The following is a 25,948-nucleotide window of genomic DNA, read 5'->3' as shown; positions in this document are numbered from 1 at the left end:
GAGTCCCATCGAGAGGCTTAGACCAGTGCAACCAGAAGATATATTTTTAAAATAAAAATGTCACAGAACCAATGGCGTTGTATTTCTAAAGCTCTGTATGATTTTGGAAGATCCCAATCAGTCAGCGCACCATGTCTCACCCTGTCAGCCTAAAGCAATAGCAGGATGTATTATATTAAACATACACTGCTGATTAAAATCTCAAGAGACAAAAATCAGAGTAGGCAAATGACTCAAAACTGCATTTAAAGTCAAGTATGCTGTTCATCAGCTGATCAAAAAAAGAAGACCATGGAGAAAAAATATCAACTGAATGTGTGCATGTAATTTATGTATTTCAAAGCAAAAACGAGATAACACGAGGGGTTTTAATGTGTTCAACGTGCGCCGCAGTAAACAATTACAGTGAATTGCAGGAATTCAAAATTAAAGAGACAAAGAGAGAGTTAGAACATGTTTATTTATTTATTTTTTATTTTACAAACTTAAAATACAATTGTCGAAACCAACTGGTAAAAGCAGAGTATTAAACTATGAAGTACAAAACAACAGACTAGCCCCCTGGGACGAAGATAAAAAAACAGACAAAAACTTCAACCCATTATGAGGGCAAGGTGACAGCACCCTGCTGTGTTTAAAACATAAGCCAAAGAAATATAACTAAAAAGCTCACATTTCTCTCCTGAGTTTTTCTCCACATTGCATCTGTCCACTTAGAGATTCAAAGTTTATACTCCCTCTAGGAATACATTCAGTCCCACTTTCAGCTAAACAGGATGACATCAGACATCATGTTATGGCACACAACTATTGATGTTATTTCGTTTTAAATGCACAAAGTCAGACAGCCGGATCATTAACTATTGCCTAATTGCTTGCAGACCATAGTGACATGTAATGCATTGCTGTGCCATATTTAAGACATATCAAATGTCGCAAGACAGTTTAAATAATATGCCAACAAACTACCGTTGAAGATTGAACTTAGTTGTTTATGTTAAACACAAGTTAGGATATAATGAAAGGCTAAAAGTTGTTGTTTGGTCAGTATGTGACGAAACGCATGAAAGTACACAGCTTTAGGTATTGTGAAAGAGTGTGTATAGAGCTTGATAATACAGTCTTTCAACAACGCTGTATTGTAAAGCAAATAAATAAAACAAACAATACTGTACACATGTAACACAATTCTTTCCTGAATCCTAAGGATATCACTGTTTCTGTGAAATCAAAGTGACAACTTGTAGCACCACTAAGTATGAAGGCCAGTTCACACAGATATGTCTTCTTTCAAAGTAGCTCTCTGATGTATGACGTTTGGTACTTGACTGAAGAAATTTGAATTTTTCGCCGGATGTGTTTTTACGTCAGTATTTGGCTACATTTTTAATTGTAAATGCATCTTTGAAGCATCCTTTTTTTCCTCATAAGACCATGTGTATTTCCAAGTCAATAAAGAAAGACTCCATAACACTTGTTGACGCCTTGCAGTGTTTAAAACCTCATCTTGTCGCTTTTTGTCCAGGGGATGGTGAATCTTCTAGGTAGGAACCATTTCTTCTGTTAGCTTGCATCTTAATATTTCCTTCCCAGAATTCTGTTCTCCAATGCATCCCAATCTTTCTGTCAGAATCAGGTCATTCAGATGTCCGGCATCACAGAGAGAACCAAAGCCACAACATCTCTTTTGCATGTTTAAACCTTTTTCAGTGCTCGCCACATGCTTCTGACAAAAACATATCTTTTCATGCATGGGCATCAATATAGTCCGTTGACTATTCAGCTACATATGTACCACCGACAGTCGCTTTGAATGGTTATAGGTTGGAATTTGAACAGGAGTGACAGCACTGCTTGCCATAGAACTTGTGGTTGCAGACTCCGTGTTGAGGCACTAGGTAGCACCAGTTGAAGTAATCCCTACAAGTCAGATCTGTGGAAAAACAAAACAAGAAAACAAATTGTTCAGTCTTGTTTCTGTCACATTTTAGGGAAGGTTAATAAATTAGGGCTTCAGTACCTTTCTTCTCTGGTTGTGGGCAGAAGTTCGTGTTGCAGGCCTGAGACAATGAGGGTCGGAGGTGGAGGACACAGCCAACAGCAGGCTTTCCCTGGATCTGACACTGCACTGTCCTGACTTGCACTCCTCCTCCACATGTTACTGAGCACTGTGCAAGAAAAGAAGTCCCTTAAAATGAACACAATGAAGTAGACTTTTGCACCAAGTACAAGTTCCTTTACTGTCTTGTCTCTTGTTAATCCTCAACTGCTCATTTGCAAAGCATATTTATACTGGAGATTTACCCAATGAGATTTACCCAATTGGATTCCGATTAAGTCAGCCCTGATTAATGACCAACTGGTCATAATATTTCAAAGAAAATTCAGATCTTTTTAAAATCAGCAAACACCAATATGCAAACGCCAAATCCCGCTCTTCAGAGTGGGATCTGTTACTGACTGAAGGAGACTTGCGGTTAGCTATTTTAAGGCAATAATCCATATAAGCAAGTCAAAATTAGGATACCAAACTCTGATCAGTCCGTTTCTAATCTTTATGTCATCTTACCCGAGACCAAGGAGATGAGTCCCACTCTGGTGACGGTGCAGCTTGAGGGAGAGGCTGAGGTGGGTAGAGGTGATGAGGCGTCCTCCATCGGTAGAGCGGTGGAGTAGTGCGGGTTGGACACTCGGCCAGGAGGCAGGGCCTTTGGAGCTCCATTTTGGGCTTGGGGACATGGTGGCACTTTTTGGCAGTAAGTTCTCTGTACTTTCCTGCTGTGTCCTTCGTTAAGAAAAGTGATATTGAAGTAGGGTCATTTTCAATAATGTTCATGGCGAGTGAACTTAAACACGGCAGCGACAATTTTGTTGCTCACTAAACTAAACGCATACAATACATACCTTTTCAGCACACTTGATGAAGCGTGCCTGATAACCCCGGCCACATGTTGCCGAACACTGAACGTCCGCAACAAATCACAAAGAGAAACAACAGACCACGTCAGCACAAAATTAACAAAGTTTGCAAACAAATACAACAATCTAAAGAATGTTCTAAAATCATCGCCACTGTACCTCTTGCCATGTGGAGACAAACCACTGGGTCTTACGTTGTTTCTGACAGCGTTTGATGAAGCAGGATTCTTGAGTGGCAGGTTTCTGCAGGCCTGCACACTCGCTGTCAGGCAGCGTGTGCGTCTGAGCACCTGGGTTGCTGCTCGTGCACAGCACGCCCCTCTTCTTCAGACCGTGGCCACACTTGCGTGAGCACTGCCGAACGCAAAGCAGCGTGAACATGCTGTGTGTGCTATTTAAGATCATGTGGCAATAAATGGAAAACTTTATCAGATGTAGATTTTATTCGTGACCCAAAGATGGGAGGTCTGAGTTTGTCGTCATCACAAATGTAAGAAAGTAGGTTCATCAAACAACAGTCATGTTATTTTTATTAGGGTTGCACAGGAGTACTAGGTGCAGACATTATATGTTCCTTAAATGTGGACTAAAGCTTTATGCTATAAGAAAACTTCTTTATATTGACAGACATCTGTCAAAAAAAAAAAAGAAAGAAATGTCTTTCTCAGTGAATGTTATATTTTACATACTCACCTGAGACCATGGCCCAGGGCTCCAGACCGGTGGACAGCTGTGTGTGTTGCAGGTTTGCCTCGTTGCTGGAGCTGAATGTGGACACTGAGAATCTGCCAGGGTGTCTGCGTTGGTTTGACTGGTTTTCTGGACACACTGAACCTGCCGTGTCTGCTCCCCTCCTCCGCAGCTCCGGCTGCATGACCCCCACTCCCCTGCAGACCAGCTGGAACAACACAACACAACACAAGTCCACTGAGTAAACATGCGCAGCTCCTCAATCACTTACTCAAGACAAGCCTGAAGGGCTTCATGAATGAGAGCATGATCGCTGTACGGCAGCAGTTGCTGAAGACCACCTGGGGTGCTTCAAATACTTATTTTCCATTTTGAGAGAATAACTCAAAGGAAGGGTGACTGTAAATCTTACATGTGGTGCTTTATGCTTCTTGCAAAGCATATTTAGTACTTTAGTAGCAGTTTATAGTCATGTACAAGTCCAGATTTAACTCTGGAGGGCATAAAACAAAATATAGCAGTGTATGTCAAAACAGCATCCTAAATCCTAATTCAAAAACTTTGACCCCCTGCTTGTCCAAAATCAGCCTGCACTACTGCTGAAACTTAAACATCAGCAAATATTGCTGCTGTTATAACCTCCATTTGTGCTGAGCACGTTTAAGCAAATGTACACAAGACAGAAAAACATTTTCTGGCTTTAAATAAACAGTTTATTTAGCTCCCTTCAGTCTACTGTTCCTCAGTTTCCAACAGTGCAGTTCATGCTCGAGTCGGAAGAAATAAATTGCACAATCCCCAAGTGCTCTCTCTTAAAGTTTTTTGCACCTCCCGCTGACCCCAGATGCATGGTTCAAGCAGCTCAATCGCTGACCTCATCACGAATGTACCCGTACTGTTTCATACCTTTCATGCATGCTTAACCACGTATTTGACAGTCTGTTGAAATACACGGTTAAGCATGCAGGCATAAAACAAGCATGTAAATTCAGTAATGTGTAATGTTTATTGGGTTGCAATCGGGCTTTTGTGGAGGTTAAACAACATCAAGAATTTGATTTGATTTTGTTTAAGCTTCTTTTGAACTGGCTGCACTAAGATCTCTCTCTATATATTATGGCCTTTATTAACTGGCCACTTTCACCCCTTTTGGCCTTCAGAATTGCATTGATGGCAAATATTCCACAAGGCATAGGAAATATTCCTCAGAGTCCATGTTGATGTGAGACCATCATGCAGTTGGCTGCAAATTTAATCATTGCACTAAATCCCAAAGGCACTCCATTGGAAAGAGGTCTGGTGACTGTGGATTGGAGTACACTGTTCATGTTCAAGAAAGCAATTTGAGACAGTTTGAGCTTTGTGATACATTAAGAAACTGGGCACACTCTGGTTATCAAGTGATGAATATGGTTAGCAATGACACCGAGATTGACTGAGGTGCATAACCGATGTCTGATTGCTTCAACTGCGCATAAAATCTTCCAAGAGGCAAACGCATTAGGTTGCTACCATGTGACTGGCTGGGTTATAGTTTCCGTTAACCATTTGAACAGGTGTACCTAATAAACCGGGCAGTGAGTGTATATCGTAAGCTCTCTCACAACACTGAGACAACATTTTGCAAATCGATTTAAACTGTGGCTCCCTTTCAAAAGGAATGCCATTAATTTCACAACATTTCAAATACCGTGGTACGTGCAAGTTCCAGAACTGGAGTGAAAAACATGAAATTTGAGCTGAAGTATTATCATTGGAATACATAAAGTTCATAAAGTAGTAAACAACTGGAGATCATCTCATTTGAATTATTAAAGTGTTTGTAACTTTTTTTCATGTTAATAAAATAAAACTCAACAATTTAATTGCCAATTAGCTGGTGACCTAAAAGTTGAAACATACCAAAATATTGAAACCTAATCACAGAACTTTAATATTCATTGAAGTCATTTTTCTTATTTTAGTCTCAGCAGCAGTCTGTAAGCGTGATCTAACCATGAGTAAGGGTCAAACTCTCCAGACAGAACCACAAGGGTCAGATGTCCAGTCGAGAGTGTGTCAGGTGCCTCTGAGGAGACGGACCGTAGTGGCATTAATAACTGCTAACAAGTGTTTATAGCTCTCCTGCTGTGTGTGTGTGCGTGTGTGTGGTTGGGGGTATGTGTTGGTCAACGAGGATCAACTTTCACGAGTGGATATCAGTGTTGTTTTTTTTTACCTGTGGTAGTCCAAATGCACAGCCACACTAAGAAATAGTATGATATCATGTCATAATTATAAATGGGCATCGAGAACCATTCCCCATGATGTAATGCACATTATGTACAAATCACTGGGAGCAGACAGCAAAATTAAATAGCTACAATGTCTCAAAATAGCATTACATGTAGAGATGACTACAGCTGGCTTGCTTTACCCAGCATGTTATGGTCAGCACAACATATGTTTAATCTTTGCTCTCAGTTCATCCAGGAAGGGGTCCAATAAATAAGAAAAAAAAAAATATCACATCGCAAAAGCTGTCCAAATGTTGGCTGCTCAAAATGAAAGTTATACACTTTTACAAAAACAATTGAAATTTAATTGCCTTGCAATGCATCTTTTCTACTTAAACTTTTTTCGGTTGGACCAATGTGATGCCATAAACTTGCAGTGCGGGGGGTTTCTAAAAATTGTAACAAAAAAAAAAAAAATCTGAAAAGTGTGACATGTTCAGTCAGTGGAACTGTATTCAGTTCATGGGAAAACGCCTGGACTTAAATATCAGGTAATGCTGAAAAAAACAAAAACCTGCTCAAGGCAGTAAATAACTTAAAAACACAGGGGAATTTTACTTTCTATCATGACGGCAACCGCAAACATACAACCAGAGCCACAATGGAATGATTTAGAGCAGACAAAACTTGTTTATACAACTGAAAAGGGATTAACTTGAGAACTGTTGTTCACAGATGCTCCACATCCAATCTGACTAAGCTTGAGTTATTTCCTAAAAAAGGGGAAAAAAAAAATTTTGCCTTCAGATGTGCAAAGTTGGTACAGAGACCTACTTGAAAAGACTTGCAGTTGTAATTATTGTTCCACAAAATGCTGAGTCAGGAGGGCTGATATGAATTTGTAATTTTTTTTCTTTTCTGTCACTGTTGCCAATTATTTTTTTGTGCCATTTCATTACATAAAATCCCAAAGAAAATATAAAGGACTTTGTGATTGTAGCGTGACAAATCCTGTAAACGTTAAAGGGCTATAAATACTTTTGGAAGATCTTGTCAGTTCAACAACTGAGGATAAAAGATTTATCTTGATTTAGGAGAACTCTTGTAGTATTATGTTACAGTAGTACATGAAATAAGTACAAAATATCAGGGTTGAGAAATTGACATATACAGAATTACAATTCATCTATTTTACTAGAGCAAAAGTTATGTCACGATATGTGAACTTTGGCTTATAATATTCACTATTGACTCTTCACTTTGATTTTATTTTGACAAATTGTAATACAATAGTTAAAAAATATGGGTGTCATTAAAATAATGGTCTAACCAATTATATAAAAAAAGCATTTCTGAATGCAATAAGTCATTAACCAACAATTAATTGTCTGTAATTGTCTTAATAATCTCTGGTTTTACAACTGTTTACATTCACACAAACACTATATAAATAGAGATGCATGTGTAAGCACACCTAAGTAGCAAATGGTGGAGATAATGAAGCAGAAATAGCCCAAGAAGATGACTGTAAACAGTTGTGGGATTACTTTACAGGCACTATCACTGCTTCCCAAAGCCAGTGTAAACACACCGGTCCATTAGTGAGTAAATCCTGATCGGAGCTGTGAGCGTCTAATGGCGGGGATGTGCCTAAAGAGAAAGTAGACGGCAGAAAGGAAAATAAAGTGGAAAGAAATGTGAGAGAGGAACATCCACATCTAAGATAAACACCAGTAAAAAGGCGAGAAGGGGTGTTGGTAGATGTAGGTGGAGGGGAGGGGAAGCTGTACATAGTTACGGGTGACTAAAACAATCCAGACAGTGGGGACAAGCACAGCAGCCCGAATGTCAAAAAGCCACAACACCACTGGGAGATTAAAAGTGTAGCGACGTGATCGCGACTAAAACTGAATGACAGTTATCCTTGGCTGAGCGCCAGCTGGTATAAGTCTGTGTACGCAGCTGGACAAGGCTGGACAGGTCATAAAGGGAGAAAAAAAAAAGACAACATCAAAGGGTCCAGGCCATTAGACTTATGTTTACAGCCGAACCTAAAACCACCAAGATAATGGACACAGCAGCGGGGGTCGTACAACAGATTGTGTGTGTGTGTGTGAATGAATGAAGGTGGTTAAGTTCCTCATACTGATCTTTGAAAGTTTCTCTGTGGGAGAATCACAAACTTAATGCTTGCGTTTTCTTTTCCAAACACATTTAGTTTCAATGCTTCACAGTGATTCATTTACAAGTAAGAGCCTAATTCAATGTTCCACTTTCACTGTGGCACTGTAATATAATCCAGTATATGAACTTGCTCCGTGTGCACACAACATTCTTACACATTAACATGTCAGTTTGCATTATCTGATCTACTCAAGGACGTAATCTAACAACATAGCTAAAATAATTCAATCTGTTTTCACAGAGTTCTTTTAAGGATGTAATTTATAAGCAGTTTAAGCTTAGATAACGCCACACTAAATGGCACGTATCAAAAGCTTTGCTGTGAACATCTTTTTTAATTACCCTCTGATTCTTGTCTGCTGTGGAGTTCAAAAGATTTTTAAAGAAAATCTACTAAATATAATTCAATATACCTACATAGGTAAAACTAACCAACAGATAAATCACTTAGAGTACAGTGAGCTCATGATGTTCGAAAAACACACTCATTGCATTTTATTCCAGGCTAATAGCAAGTAAATATAGCTCATCATGTTGTATAGAAAGCCTTTTATCCTTCCACAAGGATAAAGTGTTTTTTGACATTGGAAAAATCTTCATTAATAGAAATCTCCCAAAACCAGTCCTGCAGTTAATTATGTAGACAGCAGAAAGTAGTAGCCACCCTCGCAGATCATTCTATAAGCATTTTCACCCACAGTGCCTGACAACGCTGATGTTTGTCATCCTGCTGGAAATCATCTGTGCAGTTGGCACATGTGGGTAATGCTTAAGGCATCATTTTTTTTCCTCCCTTGAATTAGCTATGAAAACAAGCTGGTCATGACTACATGTCATACAGCATATTACTACACATGATGCAGTTAACCACAAACCTGCCACCTTTGCTTAAGGTCTGACAAAAGCTCTGGGGAACACGTGCCACAGTTCTGAGTAAGCAATATAGTGAAATCAATAATTCATAGGTCATTTGTTTCTGTCACAGAGAATGACAGAACTCTGTGGCTACGCTTCATTTTCCTAGGATACCTTTTCCAAAATGGAGATATACAACACTAAGGACGATGGAAATATCCAGCCAGTCTCACTGCTATGCAGAGGGGGGCAATCCCCTTTGAACAGCTGTTTGTTACTATAAAACATGCTATAAATTCTAATATAACAAGATTCCATGATTTCATGGGTAATTACATAATATTGGTACACCAAATAATACTGCACATATCACTGAGAAAAACAAAAGAAGCAGTGGACCTACTGGTGTATTCAGGAAAATGATTTCTCTATTGGAATGCCTTTTAAAAGGAAAGTGACAATTCATACATTGAGACTAAAAAATTGCTGCGGTTGCAGTCTGCTGTGATTTGGAAGCGGGCTGCTGTTAAAAAATGACAGGAGAGAGACAGATGAGGGAATCAGAGTAACTGAACACCACTGCCATCTCTTCACTATGTTGCTCTCTTTCCACTTGTGTGTGTTCATGTGTCAGAAAGGAATTTTGATTTTGGGAGCAGCAGCAGCAGCAGTGTCACACATTATGAATCTGTTGCATTACACAGGCATCCGAACACAGACCAAACTTGTATTTCTGGCACTTGTTTCAATTTTGTGGTCATGTATGTCTCCTTGCATCATTTAACGCATCACACAGTTCAAATGCCTTTTTCCATTTTACTTCATTAAAGGCATCAATACAGAAAATAAGACATGATGGATTATGCACGAGTCACACTCTTCCACCAGCTAAGATGCACCAAAGCCTTTTTGTACCTGGTGCTTGGCTTTTTTCTTTTTAAGAAATGAGAAAGATTTTTACACAAGAGCAAAGATCACTATTCACTAATATGGCAGTCTACCTAAAATGAGAATCTGAACAAGGAGAACCAAAGACAGGGCAATTGTAGTAAGGAAGGACAATCTAAACGACAACTATTAGTAATTCACTCCACAAATCTGGCTTTTTTAGACAGTGCCAAGAAGAAAGCCATTGTTAAAAGACATAGGCATTACCTATGCAAGAAATGCACATCATACTATAGATATTTATATGCAAATAAATAAAGCACAATCATGCCCCACGTTGTGTTAATCTGTCTTTTGAAATCAGAAGAAATACACCCAAGACTTTGGTTGCAATGTAATAAAATCTCAGGACTGCGAATACTTTTACTAGATGCTGTATCTTGGGATCCAGCGCAGTTTTAAAAGCAGGAAGACAAAGCCCCATTTGGACAAACTTTTTTTTCTGGACATTGCTGCTCTGAATCAAAATTACGTCAGCATCTCAACTTGAATCCCTCTAGGAAATCAAGACAAAACTTGTCATGATTGTCCCTTTCATTTAAATGAAGCTGACTGACATTTCATACTGCTTCTAAGACATGATATTTAGAAAAGAGACATGTACGAACTCTAGTTTCAACAACAACTGTCAAATGTTTTTTTTAGATAAATTCCCAATCCATGAAGACTAGAATCTACATTGCATCTCTAACATACACTAAGTGGTGACTTCAGCAAAAAGTACACATTTATCCGGCAAAGAAGCTTTCAGCTGGAATCAGTCAACTGTGTATTGTATTGTTCTGAATTGTGGTGCAAAACAATTCAACACTTCCTTGTAATATGAAACAACAAAATACAACAAAATTAGTATAATGTGGAATAGATGTCCTACCAAATACAGACGATTGCAACAACGCAAATTGCAGAGTGGCTTTTGTTTATATGTGGAACCTCACTAGAAAGGGGCACAAATCTTGCAGTTGGCCTTTCTGTCTAGAGTTTACATTGGTATTTCTCTATACAGTACAATTTCCCCAACACACCACTGCATGACATACATGCTAGACTGATTAGAAATTCCGTTAAAGAGTATCGCACATTTAATTGTACCGCTGACCTGTCCAGGGCAAACCCCGCCTTTTATCCCGTAACAGCTAAGACAGGTTCCAGTCTCCTGCAGTCCAGGCCATGATACAGTGTGTATACTTTAGAAAATTAATGAATGATACATTATATGCCTAAGAGAGTTCACCATTACTCACCTTCCCCATATGTTGCACTGGTTAAGCTCTTACACGAGTTCCAAAGGTTCATGATATTGGGTCGTATCTTGGGGATGCAATACTCTGAGAGCAACAGCTGCTTTACAAATGACATTCTATATCTCAGCTGGTTCCTGCACATATTTAACTGGGACGGTGCCAATAACCCGATATGAGTGTTATATACGCAATTGTCCAACCTCAGTGCTCTGTATGAGGTATTTTGGCTTTAAGAGCAAAACAGAAATGATCAAATTTGCTCTCTGTTAAAGACCACTGTTTTCCCAAGTGCGTCTTTCATTCATATTTTCTGTCCTTTATGCTTCCCTTCTTGACACTGTCCAGAGTGGTGTAGACAAGGGAGGAACATTCTTCTTGTGTGTGCATGACTTCACTTGTGACCTGTTTGTCATTGGGAGAACCACTCCCTATGATGTCCGCAACATCAGAACCCATTGACTGATCAACTGTCTCGTCCCTGACTGTTAGGAGTGTACGTCCCGTGACCAAAGCAATAGTTAAATTTGCCAAGATCCAACATAACCCCACCCTGAGACCTGAGGAGTTCTTGCGCCGTACTCTTGCTCTGTCAGGCATTGTTGTTCATCAAAGAAACTCAGACTGACACATACCAGTGACAGTTTACAAAGTAGAGGAACACCTGGTTCCCCACAGTCATTTCAACAGAAACCTCAACATGTCTGATCGCCAGCGTTTAGAAGTGAATCAACATGTCCCATCAGATAAACTGGCTGTGAGCACATTTCTAAAAGAGCGAGTTCACAGAACGATTGTTTCCGAAAGAGCTTGCAAACTAATGTGAATTTAGACACACAACTCCTTAGTAGGTCGATTTTGAAAAGCCACAGAACCTTGTCATCACTGTGAGATGCCATGCCGACATGATAAGAACATCTTATGAAAGTTTACTTTGTTACATCAACTCTGCACATATTTTTAACCAGAATGTAAGTTGCTTTGAAATACACAGCAGAAAATTTCATTCTCACAGAACATGTGCTTCACCTGCCTGACAGCTTTCATTTGCTTTCATGAGATAGCGTGGGAAGACTGGAATTGCCCAATAAGCATCTCTTTTGATACACCAAATCAAGAAACTACAGGTGTGAAGGTGTTGCAGGCAAATAATACACAGCAGTCAAACAGAATGGGGGAGAAACACTGTACAAGAGGACAGAAAGACTAAATGTGATACAATGAGGAGGGAGGTTCAAAAAGAAAAGTGCTGATGTCAGGAAAAAACAAGGACAACTTAATTAAGGATGAAGAATAAATAGATAGCTGTAGCAATCAAGTAAATAGAGTAACTCAAAAGCTGTGAATTGAAAGGATGAATAAACTACTAAAATTGCAACAGGACTAGCAAAGCACAAATTGAGATATAATAGATGAGTGTTCAATAAAAGGGGAACATGCAAACCAAAAATCAATACCACTATTATTAAAAAAAACTTTTACAGGAATTAGAATATGGATTAAATGAATCGATAATGTAAATATAATACATCTAATGCAAATGATAGTAAAATAGCAAAACCGATGCTGATACAATAAAAATGTTGATCTAAAACTGACTACTCTTCAAATGGATATTTACCTGACTGCCATCATGCTAATTATGTACCTTCTTAACTTAGAAGGCAAGTATAAACAAAACATAAAATAGTATGGCTGCCAGACTTTAAATTGAACCGCAAATGTAATGGTCAATCTTAAAAATCTAGAGGGACCACTGGATCTGTCTAAGTATATCAAGAAGATTAGAAAAATATTAACACAAATCATATAATGTTTTAGGCATGTTTTGATAGATGGAAGAAGTTGGTTAAAACTTCAGTTTTTCTACAAAGATTAAGTAATTGACAGTGTTTAGAAACTTTGTACGTTGCAGATTAGCAAAGATGAATTAGTGTAACGATGTGGGATATCTTGATCGCATAATACTGTAATGTTTTGGAGGTGTTTTAATATGTTATGTCCTGTTATTATCTAAGAATGTTTTATTCTTGAGCACTTATGATAGCTTTCCTTCTCCCAGAACAATTATCAGATTGTTATCAATGATGCAATTTCCCCATTTGTAACATAGTTACCGCATATTATACTCTTCATTAGTGTATTCCCTGTGTTCCTTGAGTTAGTTTCTGCCTCATGTCTATTGGTTTCCCTCCCTGAGATGGTGCCATGAAGCCTCAGGGTACACTCTGAAATGGTATCTAATGGTAATTAGTTAATTTTTGTATTACCTAATGAATTTGTAGATGACCCGAATGGGACCCTGGTTTTGACTTTATGACCAGAGGTAGGAACCTGGAGCAGTTACATTCCTAAAGATATTTTATCTCTTCATCCACCAATAAATAGCAGACAGTAATTTTGGATATTTTCACCTATCAGCTATAATATTAAAACAACTCATGTCTTTAACTAATCTTCAGTAGTTCCACCTTTTGCCAACACAACGTTTCAAGGCTTTCATAACAACTTGTAGAAAATCTTGCAGTGCTTGTTACTCTGACTTTAGCAGTAGATTAATTTGAACATAAAATTATGTCCTTTTCCAGAAATGCCGTCGGAAACCATGGGACTGTAATTGCAAAAGTTTGGAGGTTGAATGATGTGTTCTTTGGTACCTTCCTGATCGATATTGATTGGGACTTTGAGCTAGTTTAGTTGGAACAGTGGCCAATCGGGTAACCATTTTGGAAGGTGTTCATGTATGTATTATCTATCTATTCATGGTCTGTACCCATTTAGTATTTGTGTGAGTTGCAGGGGGCTGATGCCTATTGTATGCCTGTATAGCATTGTCAAAGTAACTACACGTTAATGTCAAGAAGGAGTGTATTAGAGTGATCAGTATTTTCTTTACCAAGATTTGGAGCCTGCTAGCATCTCTCGTGCTTGACTTGTTGTTGATCCATACCCTGTAGACCATCCATCCATCTGCCCTTTCTGAACCTGCCAGGTGCCCTATAGCTCAGGTTTCCAACCTTCTGTGAGGTGAGATTGCAGTCATGACATCCAGTGCCCATTTTTCCACTTCACCACTAGCCTTTTGTTTTGCCAGTGGAGAGGTTCTGCTTTGAACAATGACGTCTGGTCTGACTGTGCCTGAAGGCTTTACTTGATGCATTAGCATTTTCTGCCTGTTTACTTCTTCTATACATTGAATAGGTGGAGGAACGTATATATATAGGGTTAAGATGAGAAATGGCAGTAATTTTGTTGGTATTTATTTCAAAAACAAATCTTTATACACGTCATTAAGAATACTGCATCCATTAGATCATTGATAAGTGAGTTAAGTGGTACACAATCACAATCCTTATGTAGACCACGTAGTACTGATGTGATGCAGTCTTATTTTACTGCAACGGTTTTCAAACATTCACATGAACTTCACTTCACTGCAAAATTGGGACTTGGCATCAGCAAATCCTTGATCTTAAATTCTTACAAGGCACAACATTCTTTAACAAAACAATCACAGCTTATGAAACAACAACTGTATTAACATAACATGAATTGTATACCACATAAGCACTGAACACAACACTGACCTGGCAGGACATGGGTGGGTATTGCAGGGCATCATTCCAATTCCTGGTCTAGTTCTGGGACTGCAGTACGTCACATTAACCTGCACTCTCAAGTCTTTGTAGCATGCTGCCTTGGTGTTCATATGTCCTGTTTGGAAGCATAGACCATTAAGTACACATTTTTTGAATAACAAGTTTAATGTTTTCACAGATAAAACGAACTAACATTGAAGCAAAACTGTAATGTAGAACTTTACTGTACATTGCTCAAGCTTAGCCAGTAATGTATGTTCATGAAATATTCAATTATAATATAAACTGCACAAATGTATGCAAGTGAACATGCCACATGATTGTAATACTGAGAAAACAATATGTTTCCGTTTGACAAGCTAACTGTTGGGATAGGAGAAAAGAACATAGGCGCTCATTTCCCATATCTCGCTTTGCACATATGCCAAGAGAAGAAATTATTTTATTAGATGTTGGTCAAATTTTTTCCATTGTAAATGTGACTCTTCTTTATTGAAGTTAAACTACACAACATTTGCAAATGCTATGCCCTTTGCTTTAGTAACTTTTGTTGAAGGTAAAATCCTGGTGTTAAGTGTCCATGTACTCCAGTGTTGAGATGTTATTCACCCTAAGGCAAGGTCACTCTGCACATCTTTACTCAAAAAGGCCAGTTAGTCAGTCACACCCTTTAATAAAGCAGCCAGCCATCCACCCAACCCATCACAGCCTCCAATCAGGACATAAAGAGGTGGAGATGGTTAGGAGTGGACTGCAACAGACAAGAATGGGAACTCTAACCTTCAGGGTCAGCCAGTCGGAACGCTACACTGGGGGCTTTGTTCACACTTATTGAGCTAAGTAAGTGCACGTGCACATATATATGCACATGTCCAAGGAACTCACAAAGACAAGTGTATTTGAGCAAACACGCATGACCATGCAAAAACGCTCACCAGTGTCCCTTAACCTTTGCTCACATATTATTTGCCTAAGCAACAACATCTACTTGCATTCATGAGCATGTGTGTGCATGGATATTTGTGTACAATACCAGGCCTTGATGGGACTAACTGTAGTAAAGATAGAGAAACAAGCATGTGCATGCTTGCTTTGAGAGTGTGCCTAATAGATGGTCTCTAGTAGAGGAGCTCACTACTTCTAATGTCTTATCAATAATGATGGGGATACTCTCCTCTCCATTTAACCTGCAGGTAGAAGCCTTATTACATGTTGGCCAGGCTAGACTTTTTATAAGCTCATCTGTTAATCCTCAAATTGTTTTTTTTATTTTTTTGAGCAAGCAAAGATTCAAATTAGAATTAAAGTGCCTTTGAAATCTGAACTTTATCAAACTCGGCATTCAAAAAGTTAAACATACCTCCTGCGCAAGTTGCTGAGCAGTGGGAGCGTACGATAGCCCACGTATAGCTGTGTTTAATGTGGTTCTTAGCTGTTTTTTCATCTATTTTGTTTAGAGAATATTCCCAACGTATTCCAGGATTCCAGCCCTGCAGCAATACCTAAAAGAGGAATCATTTGTTGACAATCAGGTTTAATATCTGCAATCAAAACAAAATGTCCTTGTTCGCTTATCTGCTTACCTCAACCACCAGTGTCTCATTTGTAGGTCCTGCTGATACGAGACTCTCTGGTCTGTTATATGGTCTCTTGTACTCAAAAGTTGTTCCAGCAATGGGGTGGCGACCTGGCCAGTCCACTGTCCAGCGACCATTGAGATAGTATTGTCTCTGGGTGTCTCTGACAGCCAGGTAGGAGCTGGAAGTATTCATTTCCATGACACGGATACTCCGTGCTCCTGCTGGGATGGTGACGACCCCGTAGTACTCTACAAAACAAAATGCAATCTTTAAGCATATAAGCTGGAAACAAATTAGGGCTCCAACTTAAGAAGAGTAAGGCACAAAAACAAAGCTGAGAAATGGAAACAAATCCACAACTAGAAAACAGTTCATATAATTGCTCATTCCGTTAAGATGCCAAATGGAAAACTAATGGCTTCAAAAGTAATGGGATGGATTTTCAGTCAACCGATTGGCCAACAATGTTTGCAAAACACATGTGAAGTGTGTGAAGTTTTAAGCGAGCATCTGCTATTGATTTCTGCAAGCAAAGTATTTTCTGTTAACATTTATTTGTTAAACATTGTTGCCGAATTAGTTTACAACCAACCCTGAGCCTGGATTTTATAATCCTTGCAATATTAAGCGTATTCCAGTCAAAATGGATGCTTGCTTTTAACGTGACATAATTCCTTGAAATCCTATTCCTACGTGTAGTTTAGCAGGGCAAAAATGCCCAGCAGAGTCTGACATAAAAAAAAAATTTCCGGAAAAAAAAAAAAAAAAAAAAAATATATATATATATATATAAATATAGAAAAATACATCTAACTTAAAAAATAAAAGCTGCTGCACTGTACTAACACAGTACGAGTACAACTGAAATTAAGAGGGTAATAGTGACCTTTTTTAAAAATAAAAACATCAAATGTAGTCAATGGAACAGTTTATTGGGTCGACCTACGGTTAGTATAATGCTGCTTTGTGTACTGTCCGTTATAGATCTTGCAGGTGGAGTTGTCTCCTTTACACACACCACAAGCATCAGGCACAGCTGCTGAGCCCAAGACACGGTCACACCCCACTCTCTGTGGAAAAAAAAAGACATACATATATATTTTTTAAGGCTAGGGACATAAAATGTCACGTTACATGACAGATGAAAATTGTCTAAAATGACAAAATGTATTCCGGAGCTGATGACATGTCAACATTTCATGTACATGAACATGAAAGTAGCTGTGAAACAGGGACACCGCCTACGTCTTAATCCTTTCGTAAAATTTACAGCTCAATCTAAAAGACCTCACTGTTGAGCTCACTCTTTCAGTAAGAAATACTAAACCAACTGTAAAAACTGAAAACTGAATTTCTGCTTTAACCTTAAAACAGCATTACCTCACACAGCCCATCAATACAGACATTGGAACTATCCTTTGAACAAAGCGTCCCGTCCCTAACTTTGCTGGCCAGGGCAAAGAAGAAATCGAAGCCCTCAGCAAGGCAGTAAAGCTTGCATATGTCTTGGTCTAGAAGAAAATGGAATAACCACAGGAGGACAAAAATACACATAGTGTTTTGTTGGTACATCTAATATTTCCTTGAGTACTGAAACAAAACTGGGGAAAAGTAAGAGTCTCACCATCCACTCTAGTGTACGGTCTCCAGGTGTAGTACCATCCTCTGAATTGCTTGCTGTTAAATTCAGCACACTGTTTTGCTCTGTAATCAGCAGCGTTGGTTGGACAATCCACAGTGTTGCAAAGTTTGTATGATCTAGTGGAGCCATCACAGAACTTCCCACCGTTGGTAGGTCTGCAAAGACAAGTGAAAACACATGGTATGTAGCCAAGGTTTCCATCGCTTGTAAATTATTTCTGATCAGACGTTTGGCATAGTCCTGAAGAGGAAAATCCTTAAGATGCTTCTGACGTGCACAGTAAGCAAAAATCTAAACTTAGGAATTTCACAAAGCACACTGGATTTCATTGTCCTGTAGTGACTAGTACATGAGAGTATATCTCCATCTGTGTATGAGTGTCTGTGAGAGTGCCTTTGTTGAGGTTTCTATCGCAGGTGTATATCCTGGGGCTGCATTTCCAAAAATCCCTTCCAAGGTACAATTACACTCTCTATGTGTCTTTCAGTTCACATTTTTGCTTATCTATAACTCAATCGCAAACTCTATTATTTCATAGCTTAACATTACTTCCTTTATTTTCTTAATCCCCTCTATGTAGACGTACCTCTTGTTGCCTGTCTGGCTTATTCTTGAGGCCTGTCTTTGTGCATCTTTCATCAGCTTTCGGTCCTTTGAATGTCTTTCTTCCCATCATTCTCAGTCAAAATTAGCTCACCACTTGTCAGGATCTGGGCCTGATAAAGACTGGGTCGTGACATTTGTGAGTGGGCTGACTGACTGACTGCCAGTGCAATTAATTATGTAGTTGATGGATAAGTAAGGGGACGGGTGAACCAAAAAGCAATGAAACACTTGTGAATGAGTTTTACTATTTTAATAACATACACCTATACGTTCTTGGTCCTAAACTGTGGATATTGAGCCATCAATATGCAGGAAACCAAAACAATGCTAAGCCTTATAAGTCAGGAACATCACAGAAAAGGTTAATGTTGAGAGGATGTTCTTTTATTCCCGTGCTAAAGCTGTTCAATCAATTTTACATCTCTGTAATACGGTGAGGTAAGATTAGCTTAGTTTATCACATTTTTTGCCATGACATCAACTTCAGTCATCTAAACACTCTCTGTTAGTGCCCCAAGTGGCCAAATAGGTTTTAGTTAAATTACTTAAAAGAAAGGGGCGTGTTGAAAGATGTTTCAGCAACTTGAAACAGCCTTTTGAGTTGAATGACTCTTTAATGATGCAGACAGGGCATCTGTAGAGAATTATTATTACTTTGCATTTCTTTTGGAGTTATTACTATGCCATTTCCTTTGGACTGTAGCATTAGATTTCCATTAGATGTGACACCTTTGGCTTCCAGTTTTCTCCCCAGGCAAATTCAGACAGTCAGTTTCTAATTCCAGTTTATGGGGATGTTTAGCTACACTCACACACAGAGTCTAGACTTTGAATTCATAAAGCAAATAAATTGTTCTAGAAACGGCATTTTCTTTCTCTTTATAATCACATTCCATATCTTGATAATCAAATAATTTTCTCATTTTATGACTGACAAAGACTAAACATGACGTCAAAACAAACGAAAAGATGAGAAGACATCGAAAAACCTCCAGGACATTTGAGATAGCTGAGGCATATAAATCAGATAAATTCAATGGTCAAATGTTTTTGTCTTTTAAAAAGTTACACGTATTCTCATAAGCCTTAGAAATTCAATTATTCAATTGGCACTCAAAGGTGTGACAGAGGGAGGGAGGATACAATACTGTCTCAAATTAGAGACCAAAACCTTGGATTTGCTTTACCTGGGGTTGTTACACTGCCTCTCTCGATAGGTCACACCACTTTCGCAGCTTCGAGAGCATGTAGACCATGATGACCACTCGGACCAATGCCCATGCTGAGGTCTGGGGCCTTCATCGCCCTGCTTTACACAGTGACCTCTACGACACCACTGAAGACGACGGACAGACGGAAGCAAAAAACAGAAGTTAGGGAATCTCAAAGTTTCTTATGGTAATGGAACATCCAACTTGGAAGGCTGTGTAATGCCACTATAAAATTGTTGTACAATATGCAAATAATTACCAAAGAGTTAGGTTATAAAACTCGCAGAACTTCTCTTTAAATGTCCTAAAATATGAACACACATGCACGCGCACACACACACGCAGACAAGCCTCTGAAAATATTCTCATGGTTCCACTAATCACTAGAACAGCTGATTTTCCCCCCACAGGTTTTTCCCTACAGCTAAGTGCCATGGATTCCTATGCAAGACTGTCATTGTTTGTGTTCACTTAATTGCATTGTGAGGGGAAAGAGCAGGATTAAAATTTCAAGTCTAAAACTATGAGCAAACACAGATGATGGGCCGTCAGGACAGGGACTCTTGGGCTTCACTTAGTCATGAAAGAAAGAGGCACAATTAAGGCATATGTAAGGAACCCAGTGGCATATGACTCCAGCAGCAGCTACAAACCAGCTGCTCCTTCAGATAAAGAAAAGTACGGGTGGTTTTTTTCTGTTTGAAGCAATGATTTAATCTTCCGTCACCGTCAAAGCGAATTAAAAAGTTCACCCTAGAATATAAGTGCGGTGTCACTAAGTTCAGGGCTTTTGTCTCTAAATGGCAAGACTCTGTGGAGGTATTAGCACCATATAACAGTAAAACACTCAATAAATTTAGTCTTTTATTATAGCATAGATGCAGGCTGTCCACAACGTAAATTACTGTTGCTTTTTGTCTCCTACAATTTACTGACTCAGGGGTCTGCGGTATCCTTTGGAGAAGGAATGTGTTTGTCTCTGTATGAGAAATCACTTTTTACAAGCTTTACCCCCAACTGAACGCAGCACAGTTCATAACAAAAGAAAAAAAAAAAGAAGTCTTGTCACAAAAGGAAAATTTACTCCTGAATCAGCTCAGTCTATTATTTCTGAGTGGAGACCTTTAAAACCGTCACTTTTTATGTTCTCGTTTAATTGGTGTTTTGCTATTGTACGATTTTCTTTTTTTTTTACCCAAACCACAACGCAATGTGTCTTAGAGGCTCTTGTTTGGTGCCTTTTGTTTGCCGATTTATTTAGTAAGATGTTGCCATGGAGCGATGGATTGACCCCAACAAAAATAAAGTAAAGAAAAAAGAAAAAAGCTGACCTGATTTGATAAAAATTGAGTTTTCCCAAACATATGTCAAATGCAAGTTCGTTTTGGGTCAACACAAAGAAAAACGCATTTTATTTTCTTTTGGTATTTTTTCAAACAAATTTGATAGCTGTGCTCTGCGTCTTTTCAAGATGAATGAAAATTATGGTCACGTGATGTGTTTTTATAATGAAAAGACCTTTCAAAGTATGACTGAATTCCTCCTTACGCTCATGCAAACACACTAAGCATTTTCAGTCACCATATTGGGGCCGCAGGCAGAGCCTTCAGCAGCTGGCATGAATTTGGTTTCACATTTCCTCCCAACGCGATGGCACCAGAGAGCCTTGCAGATATCCTGAAACAACATTACAGAAAAAGAACAGAGATGGGATGTCCGGGATTCTCCATCCAACAGTGTTAAACAAAGCTAGCACCTGGAGGAACGATAATTCATTACTATGATATTTTCCCCCCTGGGTGCTTTTAAAGCATGTTGATAAATGCTTGGTAAAATAGAGATTGTGTGAATATATTATCATTTGGCAAGCTGTGGCTCTGCTGCAATCATGTATCTTCTAAATATTTATGCTTCTGTAGCAACGATAGCAGCAGAGTAGTGCATGTGAACACTTCAGAACTGACCTTTCACCCACAAGAACACGTTTTTCTTTCGTCTAGAACTCTAGGAACAAAATGTCCCCGAAGTACCCTTAGATATAGTCATACCTTGTTATTCCACACAAGTACTATCTCAGAAACTCTAAAATGTCAGTGTTTTTTATGACGCCAAAGAGTTATGCTCCAGAGTAGTTTGAACAAATTCAGAAAGTATTGAAAATAATCAAAATTATTTATAACTTTGAATATTGCTAAACTCTGAAATGTGATGCTGTCTTAGAGTCATAGACTCTCTTGTTCATATGAGTGTATTAAACTTATTAAAAATTGACTTGTGAGTAAATCTAAGCTTGATTTATAATGCTTTTATTTATCTTATTAATGTCCAAATCCTGGTGATTTTCTGAGCCTCTTTCTGTTTAACTTGATGTGCAAAAATTCAGGTATTGATCCTGAATCAATCCTAACCCTGAGAAATTCATAAAAATCTTCTGATCTTTAATGTGTAACAGAAATTGCTTAATGCAAAAAGAAATTGATTTTAAAAGAATATGAGACTGACTGCTTTTTGCTGACTAAGGTTTATACACAGTACGTGAGTATTGTCCCTCCCAGCCCAAAAAATGCTGTAAAAAATCTAAAAAAAAATTTCCACAGAACATAAAAATAACAGAGTTGCGCTCTGACAAAACCTTCATGATGTCATGGCTCAAGGTTCAGATGAGATCAACAGGTGGCTTTTCCTTGCTAATATTGCCTGAGAAATCAAGCCTTCTACTTTTTAACATGTCCACTTTGTTACTGTCTGAATGACTATATCAAATTTTGACAACTTTCTCCATATGTTGACAAGCACCTTGGCCTTAGCTTGTTGCTGCCAAGAGCCACCATGGAATTCATCCCAAGGCATATTAGTCCAGCTGTTTTGCTTGCTGAGGGTTTTTCAGGCCATAAAACTTACAGACAGGTCCAGTGATTGAATGAGGACACAGACAGAGACAGGGGTAGATGATAGATTAAGTCTGACAGAACCTGAAAAAGAAAGACATAACAACTACAGGGAGTCCGTTTTTTTGCTTTTTGTTTGGGAAACCCTTCAATATTTACCCACATACACCATGGAAGGTATTATTTATCTCCTCCTTATGTGTCATAAAAGGTTCAAGAGCATATATTACAAATGAATCCCATCAATCATCAAAAGACCCAACAATGAGCATAGAAAGTAATAAAAGGTTGCCTAGTCTGATGAAAACTAAGTGTAATGTATATTATGTATATTATGATATGATATATTGGTCACCTGGGAAACACATGACACAGTGATGTGACATGGGAAGAACACAGACTAGTGGAGGTGAAATGCTGATCTGGGTGATGGTTTACTGGAAAACCTTTGATTCTCGTCATCCACGTGGAGAATACTCTGACATGTACCTCTTTCCTAAACATTGTTGAAGACCATCTACAGCCTTCTGTATTCCCTGACGGCCGGGATCTCTTCCAGGAAGACAATGCACCCTGGCACAGAACAAAGATTGTTTCGGAAGGATTTGAGTTCGGTTGGCTAGCCATCATCCACAGCTCCTAATCTAATCAAGAGCTCGCGGGAATTGGTACATAATTGTATAAAAAGGTCTAACATACAGCTTTCAGGCCACTCCAAAACCTTGCTATGTGTTGTCTGTTCAGAGTTAGAGTCGCTGGTGTGCGTCAGATTATTATGCTGCCCAGTTTATGTGTGCTTGAGTTTAAGGTGTCAAACCAATGGCCAGACATCCATTGGTGTTTTCTGTGTGTCTAGAGAGTAAAAAACTGGAAGTTGCATTACTTACAACACTACACACTGCAACAACCATTTGACTCTTTGGGTAGAGTAGCCATCTTCCAATTGGAAAGTTGCACCTTTCGTATGTTATTGATCCTTGATTGAAAGCCAGTTAACCCTGATTTGCCTATAAATCTGATTATCAGCATAAGAAAGAGGGCAGGTTTGTGGCTCTGTGTAACTACAGAAGTGATATATGACTCTGTTCCATTTATAAATTTTGATGGTCAATATGATGATCTTTTTCTTAAATGTGTAAGTTTTGTTGCAAAATTTAGTATGACGATGCACAGTTTCTAAAACAATATATTTTTTTCTTATTTTATCAAAGAATATTTTCCAAAATGTCATGGGAATCATCAAAATGTTTTTGGCAAATGTGAAATGGGCCTGTGTGTTCTTTTTGTTCAGCAGTGATTTTTACCTCTTCTGTGAAAAACTGTTTTTTTTTCTTCCCCAGACTCATTTCTCATTGCTGAAACATGAACTCTTATTTTAACAGAGGCAAGTGAGGTCTGCAGTGCTTTAGATGTTGTACTTGTTTGAGCCATGGATGAGTCATTGATGCACTTTTGAAGTCATTTGCGTAGAAACCAGCCACTCCTGAAAAAAGCTCATCCCTATTTCATGTTTTCCATTGCTGCGTGATGGATTGCAAAAGCATTAAAACAGCTTTGTAACCACTTCAAGACTGCTATATAGTTAAAACTCGTCTCTCATCTATGGAATTCTTATTAAAGCAGGGCATGGTGTGTGTTGGTTATCCCCCCAAAAAAGCATATAGGTGCACAATGGGATTTATGGCAAACGTTCGTCATTATTCAGCACTCAGTTACTAAATAAGAATAACGCCGCTGTTTAGGGAGTAGAAAGTGTCCACCTACACCTTTTCCTCAACAGAGAAAGGTAAAAACTGTCTAAAACCAGCTTTCTGTTGAGAAATATGGTTTTAGACAGATGCAGAAAATAGCACAACTGACTATTTAATAGTTTATTGACTATATAATAAAATCAAAAATTGTAATTTACTGAATATGTACAAAGGTCAGTTAAATAGCAACATCAGCAGAAGTGGTACAATGGGAGAGCAACAAAAAGAGATTCCCACTGGCAATGTTCCAGAGTACATTTAGTCATCTTTCCCACAGAGTAAGGGGAGCATCTTACTGTTTGCATTGTGAGTGTGTGTGTGTGTGTGTGTGTGATTGCCTGTGTGTTAGAGATATTAAAGTCAAAGCGTACGTGTTTATAGACATGAGGACGTGTAATCCTAACCAGTTATTTCTTGCCTTTCATCTCCTTTTTACCTCTTCTTCATCTGCCTAATTCATCCCATCTCCCCCTCAACTTCTATGCATTTCCTGAAACACGCTACATAAAACCTTTTTTCTTTTTATGCCCTTGAGGTGCGTTGCCAAAAACGTGCTCAGGAATCACAGATTAGGTAATGACGTCAAGCACATTAGGTGTACACAAGATGGATTTTACCTTCTTGAAATCCAGGGTGCAGAGTTTGGCCTTCTCTCCAAACTGCCATTTGCACTGTGTGTCTGCGTCGTACAGTTCGCCTGGCAACTTTTCTGGGTACCGGTATTCCTTGACCGCTTTTGGTTCGTCTGACAGGCAGAAAGCCTGGGCGGTGCTAGTTGTTGGAAAATGGGAAAACACAGAGAAAGTAAGTCAGGGTATAGGAGATAAGGGAGAGCGGAAGAAACTAAGAAGATAAAGGTTTCCAAGAGGTGAAAATAAGAGTACGGTAAGATGAGACAAGAAAAAAAATGAATGTAGGACAAGATACAAATTACAACCCACAAAAGGCTTTCATGTCAGTCAAGGGTCCATGCGGACACATGACGGTTAAGCGGTTTTAAAGAAGAGACACTAAATCAAGCACCGAATTGTTCAACTCCTCCTAACACCAGGGGCAACTTTAAAAATGTTGCCATCGTAACATAACATGCTGCCAAACCTGAGAGACCATTTTAATGCATCAGACACTCAATTATGAGAGACATACAAACCCTTTGCTTATATTGCTCATATTCTTCCACGACCAGACTGGTTTCCAATGTTAACTGATATCAATGGTTTCTATAAAGAAATGTTTTACAGCTCAAACACAGCTGTAAGGGGAAGCTGATGCAAAAATATGGTGGAAAGAGGTTGAAAAGGCAAAAATATGTTGGAATATTGTTAGTGAGTGGTCCTGATTGCTTTAACAGAGTCATTGTGTGTGTGTGTGTGTGTGTGTGTGTGTGTGTGTGTGTGTGTGTGTGTGTGTGTGTGCGTGTGTGTGTGAGTGTGTCTACACGAGGTTATTCCAGGGCTTTATGAGTCCTATGTGTCTGCAGAGAACAATGACTGCTCTGCACATTTGATATTCTGATATTCTGTGATGTTCAATTAAAAGGGATCATGAAAAACAGATTACACAATAACCACGGACAGGCATGAATGAATTAATTCATTTATACAGACAAAATATCCCA

The 25,948-nt window shown here is 38.7% G+C and overlaps 1 protein-coding gene across 1 annotated transcript in view; it reads right to left on the bottom strand.

Moving 5' to 3' along the window:
• Positions 1 to 451: 451 nt before the first annotated feature.
• adamts16 (ADAM metallopeptidase with thrombospondin type 1 motif, 16) overlaps positions 452 to 25,948 on the bottom strand; it is a 48,368-nt gene continuing 22,871 nt past the window's right edge. The window contains exons 10-24 of the mRNA XM_008432174.2: positions 24,948 to 25,101; positions 21,273 to 21,368; positions 19,668 to 19,816; positions 17,857 to 18,029; positions 17,613 to 17,743; positions 17,179 to 17,302; positions 16,236 to 16,480; positions 16,013 to 16,154; positions 14,641 to 14,767; positions 3,613 to 3,817; positions 3,079 to 3,273; positions 2,905 to 2,961; positions 2,570 to 2,785; positions 2,021 to 2,168; positions 452 to 1,933 (exon numbers count right to left, since the gene is read on the bottom strand). Of these exons, the coding sequence (XP_008430396.1) occupies positions 1,818 to 1,933; positions 2,021 to 2,168; positions 2,570 to 2,785; positions 2,905 to 2,961; positions 3,079 to 3,273; positions 3,613 to 3,817; positions 14,641 to 14,767; positions 16,013 to 16,154; positions 16,236 to 16,480; positions 17,179 to 17,302; positions 17,613 to 17,743; positions 17,857 to 18,029; positions 19,668 to 19,816; positions 21,273 to 21,368; positions 24,948 to 25,101 (2,278 nt within the window). The 3' untranslated portion in view covers positions 452 to 1,817. The remainder of the gene's footprint in view (positions 1,934 to 2,020; positions 2,169 to 2,569; positions 2,786 to 2,904; positions 2,962 to 3,078; positions 3,274 to 3,612; positions 3,818 to 14,640; positions 14,768 to 16,012; positions 16,155 to 16,235; positions 16,481 to 17,178; positions 17,303 to 17,612; positions 17,744 to 17,856; positions 18,030 to 19,667; positions 19,817 to 21,272; positions 21,369 to 24,947; positions 25,102 to 25,948) is intronic.

Source organism: Poecilia reticulata, linkage group LG16 (genome assembly GCF_000633615.1).
Source record: "Poecilia reticulata strain Guanapo linkage group LG16, Guppy_female_1.0+MT, whole genome shotgun sequence".
NCBI classification, from domain to species: domain Eukaryota; kingdom Metazoa; phylum Chordata; class Actinopteri; order Cyprinodontiformes; family Poeciliidae; genus Poecilia; species Poecilia reticulata.
The sequence above is the reverse complement of the archived record's forward strand: the minus strand, read 5'-3'. Positions and strand labels throughout refer to the sequence as shown.